We start from the raw sequence: 23,755 nt of genomic DNA, 5'->3' as shown, positions 1-23,755 counted from the left end.
TGACTCTGGACCCTTCTAAAAACACATTTTTGGGATAAAAACCTTTCCTTTGATGAAATGAAGGTTAGAACTAGGCTTTCAAATGCAACCAATGTTTGTGGGAAGTGGGGATGCATACGTTTGAGAAGTGCTTGTCGCGGGAGGTGCGATTTATTTGATGCCGAGTGTAGTGTGCTGTGGTCTGTACTTAACTATATTCTGTCTTTGAATGTACCAGACAATGTTCTCTTTGATACATAAAAGCTCTTTTGGCCCCTTCATTATGTTATTTATGTTATGTGGCCATCTGTTGACTGCTTCAGTACAAATTATGATAAGAGTCTGTGACATTGGTTACCATAAAATTGGTTAACATAACTCCAGGTACAAGCAGAAAGCTCAATCAACAAGCTCTGATTGGGTAAGCTTTATTTAGAAGGGCTATTTTAAACTATAAACATTATGGCAAACTTGTGCGGCTAGATTTAGAAACTGCAGCACATACACTTCCTAAAGCACATAATATTTACTAAAACTTACTAAATACCTACTTAAGGTTTTACATAATGTGCCGCTCACCCGTACTATTTTGTATGTAACTTATGCGACGTAGCGAATAAAACCAATCGCGATCTTCAATAAAAATCGATCTTATTTGTTCAAAGACTTAAGCCTTCTGTATCGACTTGCAATATAAAGTCGGCGCCACGATCGATGACGTCACTATATCTCAATATTCTCATTAAAACATGCGATATATTTTAAACATGAACACTTGATTACAAAATTGTCACTCTCTGTTCCCAAGGATAATTATGTCTTTAATTAATTGTAGCTATCTTTACATGATTACTACTGATAATAACACTAAGTATAATTTATTTTTCATAACGTAGAAAATTAACAATAACTATATCATATCATAGCAATAGAGGTTACTTATGTACCTATAACCTGAAAATATACCTCTTAATACTTAAATAAGTAGAATCTTAAAGCTTAATAGCTTGTCCAGCAAACTTGACCAGTTTTTTCCAGTTCTTGTTACAAAACCCTACCCGGCAAACAATGGGCCCTAAAGTCGTAATTGCATTGAGATTAATAGTTAATTATTGAATTCATCTGGTACAGTCAGCATCAAATACTTAGTTTGTGACACCCAAAGTAACCAATAAGTTCGCAACACGCCTTTGCAACAATTGTAATAAGGTTGTCTTATCAACTTTTTGGTCATTTTGGGTCTTACGAACTATTTGACGCTGACTGTACAAGCAACATATAAAATATCCGTGAACCTATACAAATGTGTAATAATAATTGAAATCTTGAAATCGAAATTCAATAACATCTTGATTATTGAATACATGGTGAGGGAATTACCCATCGCAAAGCCTTGAGAGACCTCGATTCCGGGACGTGATATTAAACTGTATTTAAGTATGAAAAGTACTTATACCTATAGATCCGGAATCGAACTCTCTTTTGTTATCTTTTAAGAACAATGGGATACACTCGACGAGAATATCAGATTTTCCATTTTAACAATAAGTACAGACAAATCCGAAAGCGCAAAAGCGAACATTTTTAAAGTAAATCGAAGTCGATTTTGATAAAAATGTTAAGGACATCTTTCCTATGTATAATTTTTTAATTAGTCAGTTTTGATCACAAAATAAATACCATCAAAACGTGCGGTTCGAAACTATCTCTACTTCTTGAGTAGGGTCAACAATCGAGTAGACTAGCCTTTATACAGAAAAAAAATCTTTTTTTTTTTTTCATTTAGAAGAGATAAGACCTTGATGAGATCTTTTTTTCTACATTCACAAAGTACGGCGTCACTAAACCACTCGCATTAAAAAAAACTGTTTAAAGTTACGTTTTAAATGTCTTAGGTTACTCACTGTCATGCTATTGATGATGCTTATCTAATTACGAATTACTCTAAAGTATTCACACATCAATCAGTAATGAGATGCGCTACGGAAGATTACCGGTGAGCAAATTGAGCTGATTACAACAAACATTAGAATGATAAAGATCTTAACTCGTAATAGGTAGGTACTTTAGACGAAAACAATCCCAACGATCGCTTCTGTTTTCCATAATAGTGTGATGCGAATTAAAAACATCTAAAAGTTCATAGTTTGTTAGATCACACATCGATCAGAATCGGAGGTGAGATCTTACAGATTGTAGATTTGAAGATACATGATGTATACAGGGTGTTAGGTAAATGGGTATATGAGCCGACACTAGCCCATGTTAACATGGGCATATAAATGGTATGGTGAAGTCAGAAATTCGATATCATCATTTTAATTTATTTAATTTTCATACAAAATATTTTTTATGAAATCCGATTTGTATGAAAATTTTAATAATTAAAATGAAGATATCAATATTCTGACGCTACCATACCATTTATATGACCGTGTTAACATGGGCTAGTGTCGGCTCATATACCCATTTACCTAACACCCTGTATAGAAGATGTGACTTTGTTCCAGACGTACCTACCTAATTATGAAGCATAATCTTCTGGTACAACTCGCTTTTGTGGTTTAGCTTTAGGTTGACTTGGTGGTAAGATGCCAAAACTTTGAATTTTGGAATAATGAATTATATACAAACAATGGAATGTAAATTATTAATTAAAATTGTTATTAATATGTAGATTCTAATTTTGTAAAATTTGCATGCCTACCCTGGACAAAACATGTTGGACTTGACATTTTCTATCGACCATTTTGTTACCATGTTTCTGAGCAAATAAATGATTTATTTTAAAGAATGTCTTAGTACCCTGATAAGTACACTGGACTGCAAAGAAAAAGGGTCGGTTGGAAAATCTTCTCAAAAGTTCCTAACCTTTTTTTTTTTTTTTTTTTTTGGGGAAAAAATGCATTGAATTGCATACCTATCCTGCGGGGACAGGGTAGGTTATGTGGGGCTCACCAAGTCAGAAGGACAAAGGCATACCCACTAAAAAGACCCCGGTGCTCCGTCATTCGCCTTAAGTGGGAAGGAACTGTGGGATTCCGGACAAAGCCTTCACTACCACAGTCCCTCCCGGCGATTGCCCGCCTACACGGCGGGCCCTACAGGCCCCCCAGGACGGGGGGCGACGGGAGCAGCTAGGAGCACACAGCTGTTCCCGTCCGACGGTGGTGGTGGCCTGTGCAATGCAGGCGAGGGCGCCCCCACGCCCCCGGCCCGCTGGCCATCACCGAGGAGAGGAAACTGGAGGCGATCATACTGTCGCCTCCTCTGACCCCTTCGCCGTCGCCGGAGTGAGGGCGCGTTTGGATCATCTTCGCGCTCTCGCTCCGCGGCCTCCTTCTGTGATATTACATCTTCGCAAAAGGAGGCCATTGCCGCCCAAGCCTCGTTGCTGTCCAACATAGCTTTAACTAAGCTGGGCAACACGAGGTCCTGACCCACCGCCGCAATTAGCGTACTACGCTGCGATGCCCACTTCAGACACACCGCAAGGGTATGGTGCGCCGTGTCTTCCGCACCGCTGCGACATTCGTGGCAGGACGGCGTGTCCTCCCTTCCGATGCGGTGCAGTGAGCTGAAGCATCCGTGCCCGGTCAACACCAACACCAAACGGAAGGAGAGGTACCCGTGCGGGCGCTCAAGCCACCTCTGTATGGTCGGCGCGAGCGCGTCTAAGGTTCGGCGGCCCGACTCGGCCACGGCGAGGTGCTCTGCCCAAAAAGTTCCTAACCTAGTCCAAGCCCTTACAAAGTTTACAAAATGCCTTTCGGAATTAAGTTTCATTAAGCATGAGTAAGGTGTTTAAAACCAGTTTAGGACAGGACCTACTCGTACCTCAAGGGATCGGACGTGGAAAACACGTCACTCGAGTAGCAATAAACTAGCGTACCTAGCCACTTTCTACGCGCGTCGACTACCTGAATACCTACTTATAAAATGCTACGACATTTAGCGACGTTCTAGAATCGAATTGTGCAAATACCCGGATAATAAATCTTGGTAGTTCTAATCCCGCTAAGGGTATATTGTTTAAACATAACCCTCCTTCTGGCGCAGCCGGGCAAAATATTGCCTGGTTATTGTGTGATAATGTTATGCTCCTGGAAGTGATAACAACTTTTCCAATACACACCAATTCATTGGCAGTGAATCAAATGGGAGTTCACAGTGGCCTAGTTAGCGGAAAGCTAGTCACAACATCCATCCCGCCCAGTGAATAAAATAAACAAATGAAGGTTTTTAAGAAAACTTTAGGTGGTCGTGAAACCTATTCTATTATGACGTGTCCTAAGGCTTAGGCGATTATCACACTGCACCGCGCTCCGCCGCGGTACCTACGCGGGACGACAGATTTAATCATTATATGCAAGTATCTCAGTTTGTATAGAAAACACGCGCGGCACAACACACTGACAACGCGTTTGCGCGCGGGATTCGTTATAATAATATGTCGCCACGCGTACCGCGGCGGAGCGCGGTGCAGTGTGATAATCGCCTTAAACTGTCTCGATACTAAAATAGTGTCAGCGTGAGAAAATTACAGACAAACAGAGCTACCTACATACGTTCGCATTTATACTATGTAGTTTGACTAAATCAGCTCTTTTTTGTTCCAGGATGGCTCCCTCTATGTGGAGATGCCCAACGTGATCCCTCCATGGACGGTCCGTGGCCCAGACAAGTACTGCATCGACACCTTCGTCTTCGAAGACGAGTATGGAGGCAGAACCACTCGGTTGGACGCGTTAGTCTGCTTCGCGGAGAACCAGGAGGACCACCACTATGTACTGAGCAGCACCTGTGAGTAATCATCATCATCATATATTAAGGGCCTCTTTCACAACCTCCGAGTAAAGTTCTGAGTAGATACTCCCTGATTAACACTATTTGGCAAGTGAAAGTAAGAAGCATTTTGCGTCTATGTCTTGTCAGTGCCATGGTTTCGTGCTACTCCGTGACTTTTAAGAAACAGTAACCTTGACACCAGTACTTGCTACTTTACTCAGAGATGGTGAACGAGCCCCTTAGTCTCCACAGCAGGAGAACGATCTCTCTAATTTACAAGAGGCAATACTGAGTGTATGTATATCCCCAACCTGGCATGATGGGTTTGACATAGACCTGATTTTCTCATATTTTTCTCCCTTGGCTGGCAGTCACCTCATAAGATATCCACGAGGAGAGTTGGGTTGGTTCTATTCTACTCTGCTGAAACCACTCGGCTAAATAAATCATACGTCAATCTTAAAAGCTTTCAGAATCGCCAGCTTTTATGGTTCCATGGATGGTGGCAGGAAGCCATTATTTTTATTTCGCACAATAATGGATTGTTTCAATAAAATTAATGAACCTCATAAATAAATTGTAGCCATATCGCAGGGTATTTTGGAATACCTACAGTTGAGTTTTACAATATCTTATCCTCGATTAGTCATTGTACTCCTTCTACAGACTTGAAATAAATATAAAATAAAATACACCTTTAACAAAACTGTACAGACGATAGCTCACTAGACACTTTTGTTCCAATATCGCACCTATAACAACTGCATAAGAGGTCACATTGTCCAGCTTGACGTACTGTCGGTACAATACCCATCAATCCGCGCAAGACGTGCGTTACCTACAGATTACCACATGGTATATTTTTTATTTAACCACGCATCGCTAATGACAAATGTACACAATAGACTTCTTCAAGTAGGTACTTGTATTTTTTAGAAAAGAACTTGAGGATAAAGTTTAAGACAAAAATATAATAATCACTGACTCAACCTATTAAAATTCCAATATTTTAATAGGTAGAGTCAGTGATGCACATGTTATATTTTTAATACAACAATAAAAAGTTATGAACTCGGATCGATTCGGCAACATCTGGATAGTAAAATTAACACATCATTCTCACTCAACTGGGTCAGTATATTTCAGAACATCTTGCTTTGTTTGTATCAACAGAGAATTGATTATAACGAGGCTCGTGGTTCGTATACATGATTACAATGCCAGCTGCGATGGGATCGAATCTTACAGGGAGCAAATTATGTCATTCATTCGTTTTAACCTGATGCAGTCCACTGCTAGACAAAGGCACGAATTTCCACAACAATCAGTCCTGCACTGCCCACTTCCAGTTGCTTCCCGCGACCTCCACCAGATCGTTGGTCCACCGGGAGGCTAATACTACACCACGTTATCCAGTCCGTGATCGCCACTCGAATATCTTTCTGCCCCAACTGCCATCAGTCCTCAGCTATAATATGCCCATTCGTTTGGAAATTCTGCGGGCTATATGGACCAAAGTGTCTCCAACGAATCTCCTCATATCCATTACTTCTCTAGATGATAAATAGATGTTTTTTTTTAATTGAATCTATTTGTTCCAGGTATGCTAATATCATGCGTGTTCATCCTGGCCACGTGCGCGGTATACGCGTGGCTGCCCGAGCTTCGAAACCTCCACGGGCGAGTTCTGATGGCTTACCTCAGCTGCCTCTTCGTCGGCTTCTCCTTCCTCACAGCCATGCAGATCTTGTTGGTGGTTGACAACATCACGCCATTGACGTGCGTCATTATGAGTGAGTATATTTTGTTCACACTTTACCAGTCCATATTTTATACTTGTGAGCTTCGGAACCTCCACGGGCGAGTTCTGATGGCTTACCTCAGCTGCCTCTTCGTCGGCTTCTCCTTCCTCACAGTATGCAGATCTTGTTAGTGGTTGACAACATCACGCCGTTGACGTGCGTCATTATGAGTGAGTATATTTTGTTCACACTATACCAGTCCTTATTTTATACTTGTGAGCTTCGGAACCTCCACGGGCGAGTTCTGATGGCGTACCTCATCTGCCTCTTCGTCGGCTTCTCCTTCCTCACAGCCATGCAGATCTTGTTGGTGGTTGACAACATCACACCGTTGACGTGCGTCATTATGAGTGAGAATATTTTGTTCACACTTTACCAGTCCATCCTTTATACTTGTGAGCTTCGGAACCTCCATTAGAGAGTCCTGATAGCGTACCTCATCTGCCTTTTCGTCGGTTTCTCCTTCCTCACGGCCATGCAGATCTTGTTGGTGGTTGACAACATCACGCCGTTGACGTGCGTCATTATGAGTGAGTAGATTTCGTTAATTTCAAAATCATCATCATCAGCATGCATTTGTCCTTCCACATTGTACACAAGCGATGGCAAATGATGGAGTGTATGGGTCATTCCACCGGCCAAGAAAATCACGTGTCCGGGGCCAAAAAGTACCCGAATTTCATAATATTTTAGTAACAAATATTTTTATCTAATAGTATAACTTTGGTTTTTGTTGTTAAACCACAGAGATAGTTAATAATAGTTAATTAAGTAATTTAAAAAAAATCGTAAGTCGTCAAAAATTGATTACCACGACGTGTCCGCGCTCCCGATTTCAGAACAAATTTGCTCGTATAAATTAATCCGTTATTATTACCGCTTTCAATGCTTATGTAATCGATTACTGATTAAATAAACATTGATAAATTAAATACGATATAACTATATGACTAAAAGGTTTTGTAAAATAACTATTTGAAGTTGTGTCCGGGCGTTAACCGTGATTACCCCGACACGTCACTAATGTGCGCCTACGTCCCTAGCTACGCAATTTAGAAACGAGCTCTATCCTCCCCCGTGAACCTTTAGTGGTGGCCTGCGTGCCGAGGTGATCGGTAATGCAACTCGTCGCAGGATTTCGGAGTTATCGAGATAAGAATATGATTACCCCGACCTTGGTTCAGTGCACGATTGATTTACTCTATCCTGTTTTTTTAGGTTTCTTTACATGGAAAGTTCTTGAGAATGTACAGGAATAATGGTCCATGTAACCGCATTTTTGTGTATTAAAACATATGGGATTCAACTTACAGATTGGGCAGGGCTCAGGATAAACCTTAATTTTTTGACTACCCCGACCTTGATTACCCCGACTTTTGTCACCGAGTAATCAATAATACTGTAATTTTACTAATGAATGATTAACTAAATAACGTTTAATAAGCAAAATTACCCTTTACTAAAATGAAATCCTATCTCCTATTAATACATAATATTATCCCTCAAAATTGGCAAGACCCCTGGACTCGACCTTATCACCGCTGAAATGCTGTAAGCCGATGTAAACTCCGCCGTTAACGTCCTGACACCTGTCTTCGAAAACATCTGGATGGAAGAGGAACTCCCAGACGACTGGCATAAGGGGCTTCTAATTATTGTGCCGAAAAAAGGGTAAAGCAAGGGTATCAGTACCGGAAGACCCAAGAGATGCGATCTGGAGTGAGGAATTGCACACCGTTGGTGCAGAGGATGTCCAACGAGTCCACAATTTCACTTACCTCGGGAGCATCGTTTCAGAGCCTGGAGGTACCGAAGAGGACATCACTTCGCGCATTGCCAAGGCCAGAGCTACCTTCGCACAACTTCGAGCCGTATGGCAGTCACGGAAATTGACCCAAGCAAGATCAAAATATTCGGGTCCAACGTCAAACCAGTTCTGCTCTATGGGCGTGAAACGTGGAAGGTCACTAAGGTTATCTCGCACCAGCTGCAGATCTTCTTCAGCCGCTGTCTTCGCCGAATTCTCCAAAATCTTCAAACGACGAACTTTTGGAACGCTGCCACGAAATACCGATCTTTCAGCAGAATAAACGCTGCAAGTGGAACTGGATCGGCCACACTCTCCGAAGGGACCCCGATCACATCCCCAAGCAGGCTCTAGATTGGAACCCCCAGGGAAAATGCAAACGTGGTCGCGCCAAAAAAACATAGCGGCGCACTGTTAAGACTTGGAGCGAGATCAAACGCGAAGCTCAAGACCGAATGCGATGGAGGACTGTTGTGGACGCCTTCTGTCCTATATAGGAGATATAGGACATTGAGTCACTAATATTATATGTATAATGTATATGTATGTTTTTTACTCTTTTACGCAACAACTACTAAACAGATTTTGTTGAAACTTTACAATATTGTCGTTTATACATCAAAATAACAAATGGCTAGTTATAATAACATTTATTTTACCATAACTTAAAAAAAACCTTAGAAAATGAAATATTTTGTTTTATTTTTGATTACTCTGACTCCCAACTTTGATTACCCTGACCATGAAAATTTTGATGTCGCATAACTTTTTATTCCTGTTTGCTACAGATGGGCCAATATAAAAAATATCCTGGTAATAATGTCTATTTTGAAATGTTTTACCTTAACTTACTCTAAATCTATACTTATAATAAATCTGTAGAGAGGTCAATTCTGTACATGAAATATATTTTCAAAATAACTATCAGGGGGTGATTAGTGATCGATACTGATGCCAAAAATGCAATCAGTAAAATGTCTGTCTGTCTGTCTGTCTGTCTGTCTGTCTGTCTGTCTGTCTGTATGTTCCTTATAGAAACAAAAACCACTTGACGGATTTTAACGAAACTTGGTACAATTATTCTTCATACTCCTGGGCAGGTTATAGGATACTTAGGAATTCCCACGGGAACGGGAATTAGCGGGAAAATCCTTTTGTACGAAAAATATAAACCGCTTAAGTTAGACGCTTGAAATTTGGCATGCAGGTACCTTAGTAAACTTAAAGCTTAGTTACAACAGGATATTGCAAATTTCCCATGGGAACGGGAGTTAGTGGGAAAAAACATTTGTATGAAAAAATCTAAACCGCGTAAGATAGACTCTTGAAATTTGGCATGCAGGTACCTTAGTAAACTTAAAGCTTAGTTACAACAGGATATTGCAAAAATCTCACGGGAACGGGAGTTAGCGGGAAAAAACATTTGTATGAAAAAATCTGAACCGCGTAAGATAGATGAAGGGGGGGTAAAACGAGATCCACGCGCACGAAGTCGCGGGCGGCCGCTAGTTAAAAAATAAAAAAGGTCGGGGTAATCAACAAAATAATCCAGATCCGGAGAATGACCGCCATTTACCATGTCAAGAGAGAGTTACAACTGGCTTAAGAAATATTTTTTAATCCTAACATTTAATTACCTAATGTTGAAATTTATTTATATTTTTACCCATCTACGATATGTATGTACGAAGCTATCACGAAAGCGGAAATAGATAGACGAGCGTAACAATAACAGTACCTGCCTACATTGTCTGAGGCATTGGTTTTTCCAGTTACATACTGATACAACCAGCAACTTTTAACCAACAACCAACTAACGGTGTGAGTTCTGCTTCTCTATAAACTCATCATTAAGAAAGCCTATCAAAAGGGACTACCTAAGCACAACAACAACAAAACCATTACAACCAATTTTAGTTTACAGCCATAAGTAAGGTGACAATGTGAAACTGTTCGTAACAACGAGATAATAAGCATGACAATCCATTATAATTTTCCCATGGCTACAAACAGTACTTATCTTCAACTGTTCTTCGTTTTAACGACAAAATTAACATGGAAGAATTCAAACTCATAAAGGTGTCTTTTATACTCAGGAAACCACTATATGAAAATCAAATTATAAAAATGGTGGCTTAAAATTTCCCCCGGATATACGAAGACTTAATGAAGTTTGATTGATTAAATGTCGGTATGAAAAAGTTTTGCTAGTTGGGTTTCACAAAAACAACTTGTTTTTATGTTTTTACTGACATGGGGTCACGGAATGTACTTTTCTGATTAATGTTGGATCATCGATGATTAAATTCCCCAAAACTTAATGAACATTTCAAGCATGTCCAGTCGTGGAATGAAAAGGTTCGTCACCTTAGTGTCGGTTTTCGCTTGCACTAGGTACTGTAAGAGTCAAACCTGCCAACATAACAGTGCAAGAAACAGTGCTGCTAACATTTAAATAAATAATATGACGTTTGCTAACGAATAAGGTTTTGCTTGTTTATTTTTCTATCCCATCAGTGCAATGCAATGATAACATTGACCAATTGACAATAGGTTTTGTTATTTAATAGAAAAAATAATGGCAGGTTGAACCAAGAGAAGGTTTTAGTTTGTCAATCATAATAATCTTATTGACAAGATAAATCGTCAAACAACTTTGATCTGAATAATTTTGAACTTTACTGACGAACAGTTAAAGATTATTTTCTGTAACTCGAGATTATTCTGTAACATAGTTTCAAAAGGTAATATGTGCTCGCGATTCGTTGAAGGAAACAATTTGAAAACTGACGAACCTTCTCATTCCGTGACTGTCCATCTATTTAATCCAAAAAAATGTGACTGTGGTGGTTACACCTTAAAGAAGACGAGTGACTTGGCAATATGTAGTAGGCTTACTTGGCAATACCTTACTTCTACAAAAAAGGATATGTCATCAAAAGAGTTGATACTTAGGAATATTTTTCGTTCCTTTATTGCTTTAACAGTTATTTTGTTTTTGTTACCAGTTATTCTTTGCTTTTTGTGATGTCTGTCTTACATTAAAAACATCGATGTCCTCGATTCGCTTTACACGTCAAATGGTTGAATAGTGGAGATTCCACTAGTGTCAATGTCATTATGTTTTTGTTAGTTTTTGCGGTCTAACGCGTTAGCTCGTCAAGTGGATAATGATTGCTGTACAAAAAGTTTAAATTTATTTAATTAGAGAACTAACACAAACAGTTCTTAAAGTTATTTCCTATATAGCTAGATTATCTTTGCTTCTTTATTTTTCCTATGTACGTAATGTTATACAAGTTACCATGATCAATTTATGATACATTCCTAAACTAGCTCTATTCCGCCTCATAAGGGCGTTCTAGAAATAGTTGTTTACATACTTTAATAATTTCTCATATTTTTTTATTTTCAAAAAAACTTACACGTAATATCCAACATTTTTTAATTATGTTATCTATGTGTACATTAACCTTAAACATTTTTTTTTATTTATTTACCAAATAAAAAGAATTACAGACAAAATTTGTTTTGACAGCATTCAGGAAACCACTAAGGTTTGTGTTGATGCTTAATTAAAAGTCGATATGACGTCTTTGTGTCCATATACACCCTTAATGTATTTGTTAATTTGGAAAAATTGTTGCTCTATCCGGTTATGGCTGATAACAGAGTCGGAATGGCTAAGGATAAACGTAGTCGTAATAAATAATAAATATCCTTGAACATTTTACACTGCGCTTCTACCTAGTCCCAAACTAAGCAAAGCTTGTACTATGGGTACTATTGGATAACAAATTGCTCGTTTGCCTCCTGTCACATAAAAAAAATAACGAAACTGGCTAGCAGACTGACCTACTTAGTTATAAATTTAGGTGTACATTTTGATAATGCTTTTGACTTAATTATTTCTATGAGCAGTTGCCTCTTATACAATTCTGAGGTAATACAAGTAACATTTTTTTGTGTGTAAGTAGGTTACATAAGATTTCACACACCTAAAATAGAACAATTAACCAATGTACAAAATTAATGCCCTTAACTTAAATCCATAACTACCAAAACCTGCTTACCTTGCTGACCCCATGATTACTACCAGAAGTCAACCCATCGTCTGCGGTTGTAGGTGGATAAAATAAGGTAAAAACACAAATAACCCGTTCTAGTCTAGTTGAGGATTTCCACATTAAGGCTGGGTTGCACCACCTTATTTTAACCGTAACAATGACAATAACTGATGCTTTTTGTATGGAGTTTGACAGATTTTTGACGTTTGTCAAAGTTAAAGTAAGATGGTGCAACCCAGCCTTAGTAATTAAAGCTTTGCAGCGCGTGATCAAGAATCCTGTAGAGATACGAGTATAAAAACAGAAGCAGATGAAGTTAGACATTGTTGGTTCTTAAGCAGTTGTAATAGAGATGAGTTTGAAACAAAAAATTATAATCTTATGTGCTGTCAACTGTATTTACTGCTGTCACGATACGTTATCTGTGTAGGTAATTCTAAAGTATTCTAAACTAGCTTTTGCCCGCGGCTTCACCCGCGTGAAATTAATTTGTCACAGATAGTCATAAATTATAGCTTATTATGTTATTCTGGGTCATAAACAATAATACTGTAAAGTTTCATCAAAATCCGTTCAGTAGTTTTTGCGTGAAAGAGTAACAAACATTCTGACATCCAGACATCCAAACTTTCGTTTCATTTATAATATTAGTTAGTAGGATAACATAGAATTTTCCCGCGTCTTTACATAACCTATAAATTATTAAAGTACTCGTATATAGAACTGTTTCTTCCCATAGCTTTGTATGTGTTTAATTTAGTCTAAACACCCTTAGAAAGAAACATGATCCGAAAAACAGGTGTGAATTATCTAAATTAGGTACCTATCCATGCTGTTTGAAACAGCTAATTTCACTGTACTTAAAACTAAGGTACAGATGACTGAAACATTGATCACATCTACCTTAAAAATTTATCAATATCATTTCAACTTGTAACGGAAAATTTTTTCATAGGAAAATTCTGTCATGTGAAAATTTCACTGCAAAAAAGATTATATTTCCTTATCAACGACATAATGGATATTACCTAAGTGGCTACATTACCTGAAAAACAATTGATAACGTTAGGCTACTGAAAAAGACCACTTTGATAACATTGGCATATCAAACTATACACCGTAGCACCTTATTCCTTTGAAATAGGGGCGATTCTGCAACAAAAATACATAATATGATGTCCTATGTCATGACACCTAACATGATAATGTCAAACCACGATACTAACCACTTCGATAGGTACCTATAAAAATATTGTTTTAATATGACCTCTAAATATTCCATCATTTAAGTTTGTTGTCACCACAAAATGGCCCTAAAATGGAAATTTTATCAGAATACTATCCTTGAACTGAGATTTCAATTGGTTTATAAAATGGCATTTGCGGCTTTTACATAATATGCCACATAATTTTACCTTATACATTACTATAGAAGGAAAAACCATTAGGTATAAGGCCTAATAAGAGGCTATATTTTCGATCACTGCCTGCAACGTGTAGAGATTTTCACTAGAGTGCATTTATGCCTAAAGAAATGGGAATAAAAACGTTTATTATTTGCAAATTATAATGATAAAAATGACTAAAATCTAACTCAATAAATATTATTTTATCATCCAAGAGTCTCAGAGTTGATCTATTCACTCTACATTTTCATATAAAATGACTATCAACCGGAAAAGCTTTAAGTTCTTTAACTACCCTCAGTAATTCGATTTCTTTCATAAAAATCATACCAAGGCCTTACAGTAGTTTTAAAAGTGCTCATGCGGCGCTTAAAATTCCTTTTAAAAACCGATATGAAATACTGATGTAAATAATGCAGTTCTATAATAATACCTAATAAAAATACCGGCTATTTTTAACTTATGTGGTTAGAACAACGTCAGCAGCAAATTGTTTACGGTGCTTACCGATCTCAATGATAGTCATCGTATTACCACATTATACAGAGTGTTAAGTTTACAATTAAATATGAAAATAATTAAAAAACGTTTTCCAATATAAATTACATAGGTAAGTCGAAATAGTGTTCCTGAAAATTGTATAGTTACCTAGATTTTCAGATTACCAGAGAAACTCGGCTACAATAAATATTCAAACGTTTATTGCCCCGTAAGATAAACATGGCATGTATCAGATATTTTCATAAATACTTTATGGGAAAATAGTATGAAGTTACGCTACGGCTTATACATAATAATATGCTAATAGAATTGAGAATGTTAAGAGTAAAATTTCGTATATTGAAGTATCTAAGCTAAAGAATACAAGACGCAATTTTCACTAAAGCATTACAAAAAAATCTGCAGTGTTGTCATATCCTAATTATACCTAATTAGCCTTTTATACTACTATGCATTATGATTATCCCTATTATGTAAAGGTATAATGGTATGAGTTAGATAATTTGCATAATTTTTACATCATTATCAATAGCAATAATAACTTCTAATGTCTCATTTGGAATTGAATCCATTAACAAATCTATTCATCATACCCAAAACGATGTGTAATAAAATTTGCTCCAAAAACTATCGTTAAATGCTTCTTTGTTTTAGATTAGACAATACTGAATGTTATTTAGTATGACTATACTTATTCTATTGAGACTTGAGAGGAATACGTTACCCACTAATAATTTAATTATTTATTCTGAACCAACATCATTATTTTCTTTATATGTCACTGAATTAAAAATAAACTTTCAAAAAAATCTAATATTTGGAGGAACATGGATGGTTTAGCAGATGGTAAGTAGTGTATTTAGAAGACAAAGCTGACGAAGCACTGGACGCAGGCCGCTATCAACCGGGCAGCATGGAAAGCATTGCGGGAGGCCTATGTTCAGCAGTGGACGTCCTATGGCTGAGATGATGATGATAGTGATAATTATGTAGAATGCTTAGTAAAGCGAGGTGATAAGAAAACCAATACATATTAGTTTAAGTTTTATATGAACCTCACACGAACGAAGTCGCGGGCGTCCGCGTGTGATATCATAGTTTATCAATAGAATATTTCGGCTACCATAAGATGCTTATGACGACTCATAAAAATAATCTAAGTAGCTATTGTTATCAATGGCGCCTATTTATAAACGAGTCTCGCGTTTGGGAGTGTCGGGCATAGATTGAAGGTTACTCATTTCATTTATTATTTTGGCTTGTATCAACAATAAACACTTTTATAGACACTCAAAAAGCTTATAAATTATTTATTTATGAACTGAAATTTTTCGGTAGCTTTTTAGGTAAAGGAAACTTTCGAAGTCACGAACTTACAGACGATAGCACAAAGTGAATTTTTAATATCGATTCTGGATTCTATAACATCTTCTATAAATCCATACGAATTGAACTATTAAGTTCTAGAAGACAATGAATAAACTTACAATAAAATTCTCAAATAGTAAATAAGTAGATAACCGTAATAGCTAGTTTACTGCTGTGATATAATTTATTATTATGATCCCATATCACCGAAAAGCTTTTAAACGTTGTCTACTACGTATAAAAAACCAATTGCATAATCACGAATATTTGGCTCTATTCCAACAAGTTTAGTTAAATTATTGACAAACGCGCTCCTTTAAGACACTTAAAAACGACTCCCGACTTTCTATTGATATAATTGAGTTCAATGTCATCTCAAAATAACAACTAGGCCACTAAGGTACTAATATTAAAAAAAATGCAATTATTTTTAGGTCATCAAAACCCTTTACTTATTAGCACGCACGCAAATGCAACACGTAGGTAGGTATCAAAATTAACAAGCATGAAAATACCTTGTTTGTTCAATAAAAAATTGGACCCGATATGAATCATATTATGATTAAATTTCCGATCGATTAAAAAAACTATATGCCCTATAGCTTCAGCTTCCTCTGAATACCATCGGAAAAACAAAGGTTTCGAAATACAAACGAAAAACTAACCTCTACCTACCCTCATGATTGATGTGACATACCCCGTGTATCCGCACCGATCCTATTTCAAAACAATCCAGTTGGCGTATTTTCCATTGATATGCCAAAACAGATGGCGCCCGTCTATTTTTACAAAACAAACGTGAAACGACTTCCGATAACACTCCGACAGAAAAAACATTGATATAATGACATCATATTATATCAAAAACAGATAAATAGATAGAGTTTTTTGCTTTGAGAGTTAAAAAGAGGTGAGTACAACAAAGCCGATTTATCTGCACCTATGAAAGTTATGGTGGATTCGACCAAACAAGAGTAAGACCTTGTCCAGGAGGGCGAATTCGCCGCGAATCCTACGCGCGTAGAATCATACGCGCGTTGGCGAGATACTAGCAGCCACATTGCGTCCACAGGACACGCGCGAGTTGTAAATTCGCGCGTAAATCGCGTCATAGATAAACTCGTGTTCACGCAAAGACATTCGCAGCGAATTCGCCCTTCTGGACAAGGCCTAAATATTATTCTCAGAATAAATCGTCAGTTTTGACATAATGTACTTCCCATACTGAAACTGTCAATGTGCCAGCTATACCAGGGGTTATTCCAGGATATAAGTTTGGTCGAATCGGGCTTTAGCGAGCTGACAATTGCAAACTGTGAAGAGTCGAAAGAACAACGAATTCGCTAAGTTGCTAGCTCGATAAACTGTCATAGGTTCAGAGAAATTGACTTTGTTACAACTGTCCTCGGTCTCCCCTAAAGCTTCAACCACACCAACGCGTGCAAATCGCCAGCGCGATTATAGGCCAATGACAGGTCGCGCGGACTGTCATGGGTCGCGTGACCTGTCATTGGCCTATGATCGCGCCGGTGATGGCGATCTGCAGGCGTTGGTGTGGTTAAAGCATAATGCATTACCACACAAATCTTAAGAAGTCTTGCTATCTATTTCATTTTATTGTTTCAGCTATCATCATCTACTTCTCTCTGCTGGTGGCGTTCTTCTGGCTCAACGTGATGAGCTTCGACATTTGGTGGACTTTCAGGTAAGAAGAAATATCGATTACATTTTCTACATTTTTGGGCTGAATATCGATATAATATGTGTCATTTGTACCTATTTCTAGATCTTATAAATCATTTTCACCTAATATAACATCAACTAGCTGTGCCCGCGACTTCGTACGCGTGAAAACCCGTTTTCGCAACATTTTTCATTATTGCTCTGCTCCTATTGATCGTAGCGTGATGTTGTGTAGCCTATAGCCTTCCTCGATAAATGGGCTATCTAACACTGAAAGAATTTTTCAAATCGGACCAGTAGTTCCGGAGATTAGCGCGTTTAAGTAAACAAACTCTTCAGCTTTATAATATTAGTATATAGATAATGTAAGCATGAAAATATATATCATCTCGATACACTTACAAATTGCCGTACTAATTGAGGTAAACAAAGTTATAATGTATATTTTTCCTTAAACATATTTCTTATAATCGAAGATTGGTTGCTACGCAAACAGGTTAATAAGAATTGTATAGGTAATCCGACCGATTTTATCGAAAAGAAGCATTCATCTTCTCGTATATTTTGCCAAAACCACACGACACCAGCTCTAGCTATGCTAGCTACAGCAAAGAAAGCCTCAGTATTCGAAGACGCTATGTTGTATTGTATATTCTTTGAACATTTTCAATATCTGTTATTTACGCTTCATGAAATACAGCTCGCAGACAGCGAAGGTTTAAACTAAGAGCTAATGAACGCCAGACCTACGTCATTTTTCGTCAAGTTTGTCAGCGTATGCTCCCGATATAGGATATAATGTTGGTGAATTATGAAGTTTGGGTCATCGTGGCTTTGGGAACTACCCTAAAAAAACTGTCTGGCAAGGAGTTGGAACTGTCAAAACTGTCTGGCTGTTGGGAAAAATACTTCTAATTATTGTCCATTCAAATCAGATTTAATGTTTTGTGTTTGGTATTATGTATATCCTATATTGGGAACATACGCTGACAGACTTTCAGCTTTTATAAAATGACGTAGGTCTGGCGTTCACTAGCTCTTAGTCTAGTAGGTATATTAAACAAACCTAACACATGAAAACAAAGTTACAGGCAAAAGTAAAGTTAATGAAAAAAGGATCAGCAAGTATGTGAAATTTATAGTTTTGGGTGTGAACTGCGTCAGCAATTAATCTTCAAGGCTTAGTCACCGTATTTCCACTGTAATTTAGCTTTAAACTTAATTAACACGCTTTGGTACTTTTCCAACAATTTGGGGCAATTTAATCAAGAATACACCAATTAGGAATATCGTGTGAGGTTACATTTGGTTAGTAGAAGACGTGCAGTACACACTAAACAATTTCCAAGTATAATAGAAAAAAAATAACTTAAAAACGACTACTTGTACAAGGATATCTCTATTGTGGATAAAGCGTTAATAAAATCGCTTGATTTGAAGACTATCAAAACGTCCTGGGGCCTACCTAAACGCCTGCTCAGTATGGATGGAGTACTTATTGCATCGCAAACAAAAACTAGTAAAGTACGAGGGTGAATGAATGTTTGGCCATTAATTAGCTATTTTAGGAGGGCATCGCAAAAAGCTGAACCTTTAATAGGGGTCGCAGTCTTTTGACATTTGACATTCAAACTTGTATACAACGAGTCAATGACATCAAACTATGAAATCTTATGTAGTTGGAATAGAGGCGGGTACACAAATGTCTTCATGCTGTCGATTGTTAACGAAACCTCAATTTATGACTGTAGCTGAAACCCACTGTACCCACACCCATAAATGTCCTAATTGACTATCAGTCCATCGGGTCATCGGCTGACGTAACTTCGCTCAAAAATAGCCTATAATGATCTCAACTGTCGTCTGGCAGATGCTAAGAAGGAAATTCCCAAATAAATTACCATGTGCAGTTGATTGAAACTGACACGCGTCGGTCTTTATTGCCTGGAACTAAAAGAACAGTTAACATAACTGTCTCGCTCTAATGACAGATGTACAGACAAGACAACATGAAAAAATCGCCTCTATTACAAAGTACAGAACAGATACCACAATGCTTACGTCAACAATAGTGACTTTTCTTGCATTGCTTCTTCTCAGCATTAGCCCATTTATTGTCCCGAAGCAGCGGTAGGGTTAATATTGAGACGTGTAAAAGTGCTTTTCAAAAGCCTACTTGCGAAAATACAGATACAAAATACAATAATTTTATTCAATATCAGATTTGAAATTATCAAAGGGTTGCGATTGGGGTTTTCTTTTAAGTAACAATAGATACCTACTATGTTAGAAATCCCCGCTCTCCATACAAAGATTTACATTTGCATTACATTTATTTTAATTTCTGTATGAGAATAAGGAAAAATATTGTTTTGCTTATATTACACATAATTCAATACCTACCTGCATCGTATTTAGGTCACACTGTATCTCGAACATGGAGTAGCAGCTCAATAATTACAGTTCATCGACTATAGGTATTATCTTATCAGGATATCTCCATTATTATCTCAAATAATCTGCTAACAATAATCCTGGTTTTCATTATCCTTTAGATTAGTTGTTAGATTGAAATAGATTTTTATGAATCATAAATTATGTAACACTATTATATTATTTAACTAACCCCAAAGGTCGGCAACGCACCTGTAACGCCCCTGGGTCTGCGCGTGTCTATGGGCGACGGTAATCACTTACCATCAGGTGATCCGTCTGCTCGTTTGTTGTGTCACATAAAAAATATTAAGAAAAAAAACTATAATAGATTCGACTTTGTGGTTCGTTGGTGATAATAGCGAACTACAACACCTAGTGCGGTTGCGTGTTCAAGTCTGGCTGGGACAAACGATAATATGTTAACATAGCCTGAGCCTATACCATAAAAAGTCAAGGTCGTAAAGTAGATACGAGTATAATACATTTTTATGTAGTAGGCAAACAATTGTTATGTATTTTAATTAAATTGTCATTTTTTTTACTTCAAAATGTACGATGCTTGAAAAAAACATGATCCATTTAGATCGCTAAGTTACATGAGATGCCGATAGTCGAAATCAGAAGCCGACCTTTCAGAAACTGGTTAACTCTCCACTCTTGAAGACTTACTTCTTATTTCGGACTTAAAGCTTGGATTGCAAGCATTCCAGCACCAACCAAGTGCCAAGGAAGTTCCTTCCGATAAAAATAGTGTGAATCTAAAAGTATTAAAGTATCAACCCTTTTCTATTTTCCAAAGGAAATCGCGGCTTGTCTTTTGACAAACTGTCTATTTACAGGCCTCCTTATTTCGTAAATAGACAGTTTCTCAAAAGACAAGCTACTTAAATTGTTCTTTTATCTTGATTTCCAAGGCCAGATTTAGAAAGAAAGAAAGTAAGAAAGAAAAAATGTTTATTCAGTATCATAAGTCCCATTGTTTCCACACTAGCTATTTAGTTCCTTTTGAAGAGTAGTGTCATCTTTTGGAGAGTTTATGATCCTAAAATATTATTTTTCTATCTTCCAGCGGCAAACGCGGCTTGTCTCTTGAGAAGCTGTCAACTCGAGGACGATTCTATGCATACGCGCTGTATGCGTTCAGCGTCCCTACCGCGCTGACCATCCTGATGACAGCGCTGGAGTTCTCCGGTCTGCCTCCGCACCCGTTACTGCCGATGCTGAGACACCAGGGCTGCTTCTTGTTTGGTAAGTGCTTTGGAGACCAAGACCAAGGACATTCCAGGTTTCCGTTGGCGTATCTAGGGTCCTTTTTCAGGGGGGACCTAGGCTGGCACCTAATATGCCCTGTCACATCAGAGGCCAGACCCCTTGCGATTATTATCGTAGCTCATGAGTCAGTACTATCAACTATCATTCCAAATCAGTAGCCCAATATCCTTTGGGGCATCAGACCATTCTGGGCTACGCGCATCCAGGTTTCTTATCTGATTGTAAATGTTCAGTGCACCTCTATTACGCTTAAAACTCGATTCATTCTTTGTCATAAATTCTGTCCTGTGATTAGGTTATCGCAATAGCCGCATAGGTACGCAAGGCTCGACATCTTGCTCACTCAAGTACAGGGTGATCAGGATGACAAGTGTTGATTGCAACTGCTAGGCCATGCGTCCAGTGTGGACGCATCTCAAGGCTTCGCCCTATGCTTGAGATAACATCAAACTTTGAACGTCCGGATATTATATATCCTTTCATGAAGTTAGAACCCAATAGAACTCAAGCTCTCCATGATAAACTAAAGTTACTGCAAAAATTTAAGAGTAGGCTTTCAATGAAATGTCCACAAGACTATTCAGTCCCAAACATAACACCTTTTGGTACATCTAGCTCAAATTGCGATAGGTTTCTTTAACCACTATTAAATACATCTTTGCAGGCACAAGCAAGCTCATATACCTGTACGGACCCATCACCATCCTCTGCGCGGCAAACATGATCTTCTTCGTTCTGACGGCGCTGAAGATAACCCAGATTAAGCAGCAGACGTCGGTGCTGAAGTCCAAAGAGAGTTCCACCCACGACCAGCACAGGAATGACAGGCAAAGGTCAGTCTAAAAGTTAATTAAAAGTCATAAAAGTTTTTATTTTTTGCATTAAGCTTTATAAAAGGCCAGCCTTCGGTTTCAACTGCTTGAAGCAGACCGTGTACAGCTGGCCTTTTATAAAGCGTGTTTGTATTTTGCATCCGTTTTAAACTCACTGCTTCAGGAAAATAACAATCAATGCTGTTAAACAGCAGCCTAATATTGTGCTAATATTATCAGCTGTGGCTGTTGTACAATTGGATTCAATTAATCAGGATAACCACTAAATAGTTATCCTTAAATAGTAGATATTGGATAGTCTACGATTAACTAGTTTTAATGACTCAATTTTAATATTAATTATTGTTTCATTTTAATGAATAAGTAAATAAATATTTGTTAATTGAATCACTAACAACGTATTTTTTTATCAAAGTTTCCTATTATAAGTATAGTCCATTGCTATACCAAATCTAATTAAATCGCGTTTTAATAGCTCAAAAAAGTATCTATTTTTTTATACGATCTTTTGTTCTTCTTCTGCATTTAATTCTGCACATCATCAACAGCCCTTTACAGTTCACTGCTGGACTATGAGCCTCCTCTACTATAGTGGAGGGTTTTGCCATAATCTCCACGCTTGGCAGGCGGGTTGGAGATCGCAGTTTAAAATATTGATGTTTTTCAGAGAGCGCTGCTGCCCTTTCTCTGTTTGATGTGTAGTCCCTAAGTCGCCTCTTACGACACCCGTGGGAAGAGTAGGGGTTGGTGACAAATGTATTCTACTCTGCCGTTACACGGCCAGTTCTGCACAATTAGTATAAAAAAACATTTCTCAAATATTCCAGGCTTCTACTCTACGTGAAGTTGTTCGCTGTTATGGGCATAAATTGGATCCTGGAGGTGATCAGCGCCATCTACCCGCAAGCCAACAACGTGTGGCGCATCACCGACGCGTACAACGTCCTCATCGGCGTCATCATCTTCATCATCTTCGTCTGCAAGAGGAAAATCTTCCATCTCATCAAGAAAAGGTTTGTCTGATGTTTAATTTGTTTGGTGGTGTTGTTCAACAGTGTTGTCGTTGAAATTGTTTTCGGTGTGCCAAAACTGTTTAACGTTTACAAAATCAAAATATTAAAAACACAGTGTGTGACAGATAGACCAAACAATATTTTAAGACTAATTTAGACCCTTATGGTATTTTAGAGCAGTATTCTATTAGTTTTTTTATTAACGACTAGCGGCCGCCCGCGACTTCGTACGCGTGGATCCCGTTTTACCCCCTTCATCTATCTTACGCGGTTTAGATTTTTTCATACAAAATGTTTTTTCCCGCTAACTCCCGTTCCCGTGGGAATTTTGCAATATCCTGTTGTAACTAAGCTTTAAAATTACTAAGATACCTGCATGCCAAATTTCAAGCGTCTAACTTAAGCGGTTTAGATTTTTTCATACAAATGTTTGTTCCCGCTAACTCCCGTTCCCGTGGGAATTTTGCAATATCCTGTTGTAACTAAGCTTTAAAATTACTAAGATACCTGCATGCCAAATTTCAAGCGTCTAACTTAAGCGGTTTAGATTTTTTCATACAAATGTTTGTTCCCGCTAACTCCCGTTCCCGTGGGAATTTTGCAATATCCTGTTGTAACTAAGCTTTAAAATTACTAAGATACCTGCATGCCAAATTTCAAGCGTCTAACTTAAGCGGTTTAGATTTTTTCATACAAATGTTTGTTCCCGCTAACTCCCGTTCCCGTGGGAATTTTGCAATATCCTGTTGTAACTAAGCTTTAAAATTACTAAGATACCTGCATGCCAAATTTCAAGCGTC

The 23,755-nt window shown here is 37.9% G+C and overlaps 1 protein-coding gene across 5 annotated transcripts in view; it reads left to right on the top strand.

Annotated features, from left to right (window-relative positions):
- LOC114350668 (G-protein coupled receptor Mth2-like) overlaps positions 1-23,755 on the top strand; it is a 40,157-nt gene that overhangs the window by 12,355 nt on the left and 4,047 nt on the right. For all 5 annotated transcript variants that reach the window (XR_003655718.1, XR_003655720.1, XR_003655719.1 and 2 more), the window contains 6 exons: positions 4,599-4,782; positions 6,369-6,560; positions 17,345-17,423; positions 20,907-21,085; positions 21,774-21,942; positions 22,770-22,955. Coding sequence is in view for 2 of the 5 variants with exons in the window: in XM_028301550.1 (XP_028157351.1) it covers positions 4,599-4,782; positions 6,369-6,560; positions 17,345-17,423; positions 20,907-21,085; positions 21,774-21,942; positions 22,770-22,955 (989 nt within the window). In the remaining 3 variants the exon portion in view is untranslated. The remainder of the gene's footprint in view (positions 1-4,598; positions 4,783-6,368; positions 6,561-17,344; positions 17,424-20,906; positions 21,086-21,773; positions 21,943-22,769; positions 22,956-23,755) is intronic.

This window comes from Ostrinia furnacalis, unplaced genomic scaffold (assembly GCF_004193835.3).
Source record: "Ostrinia furnacalis isolate ACB-3 unplaced genomic scaffold, ASM419383v2 OfSCF0954, whole genome shotgun sequence".
Lineage (NCBI taxonomy): Eukaryota > Metazoa > Arthropoda > Insecta > Lepidoptera > Crambidae > Ostrinia > Ostrinia furnacalis.
Note: the sequence above shows the minus strand (reverse complement) of the source record. Positions and strands in the feature narration are given on the sequence as shown.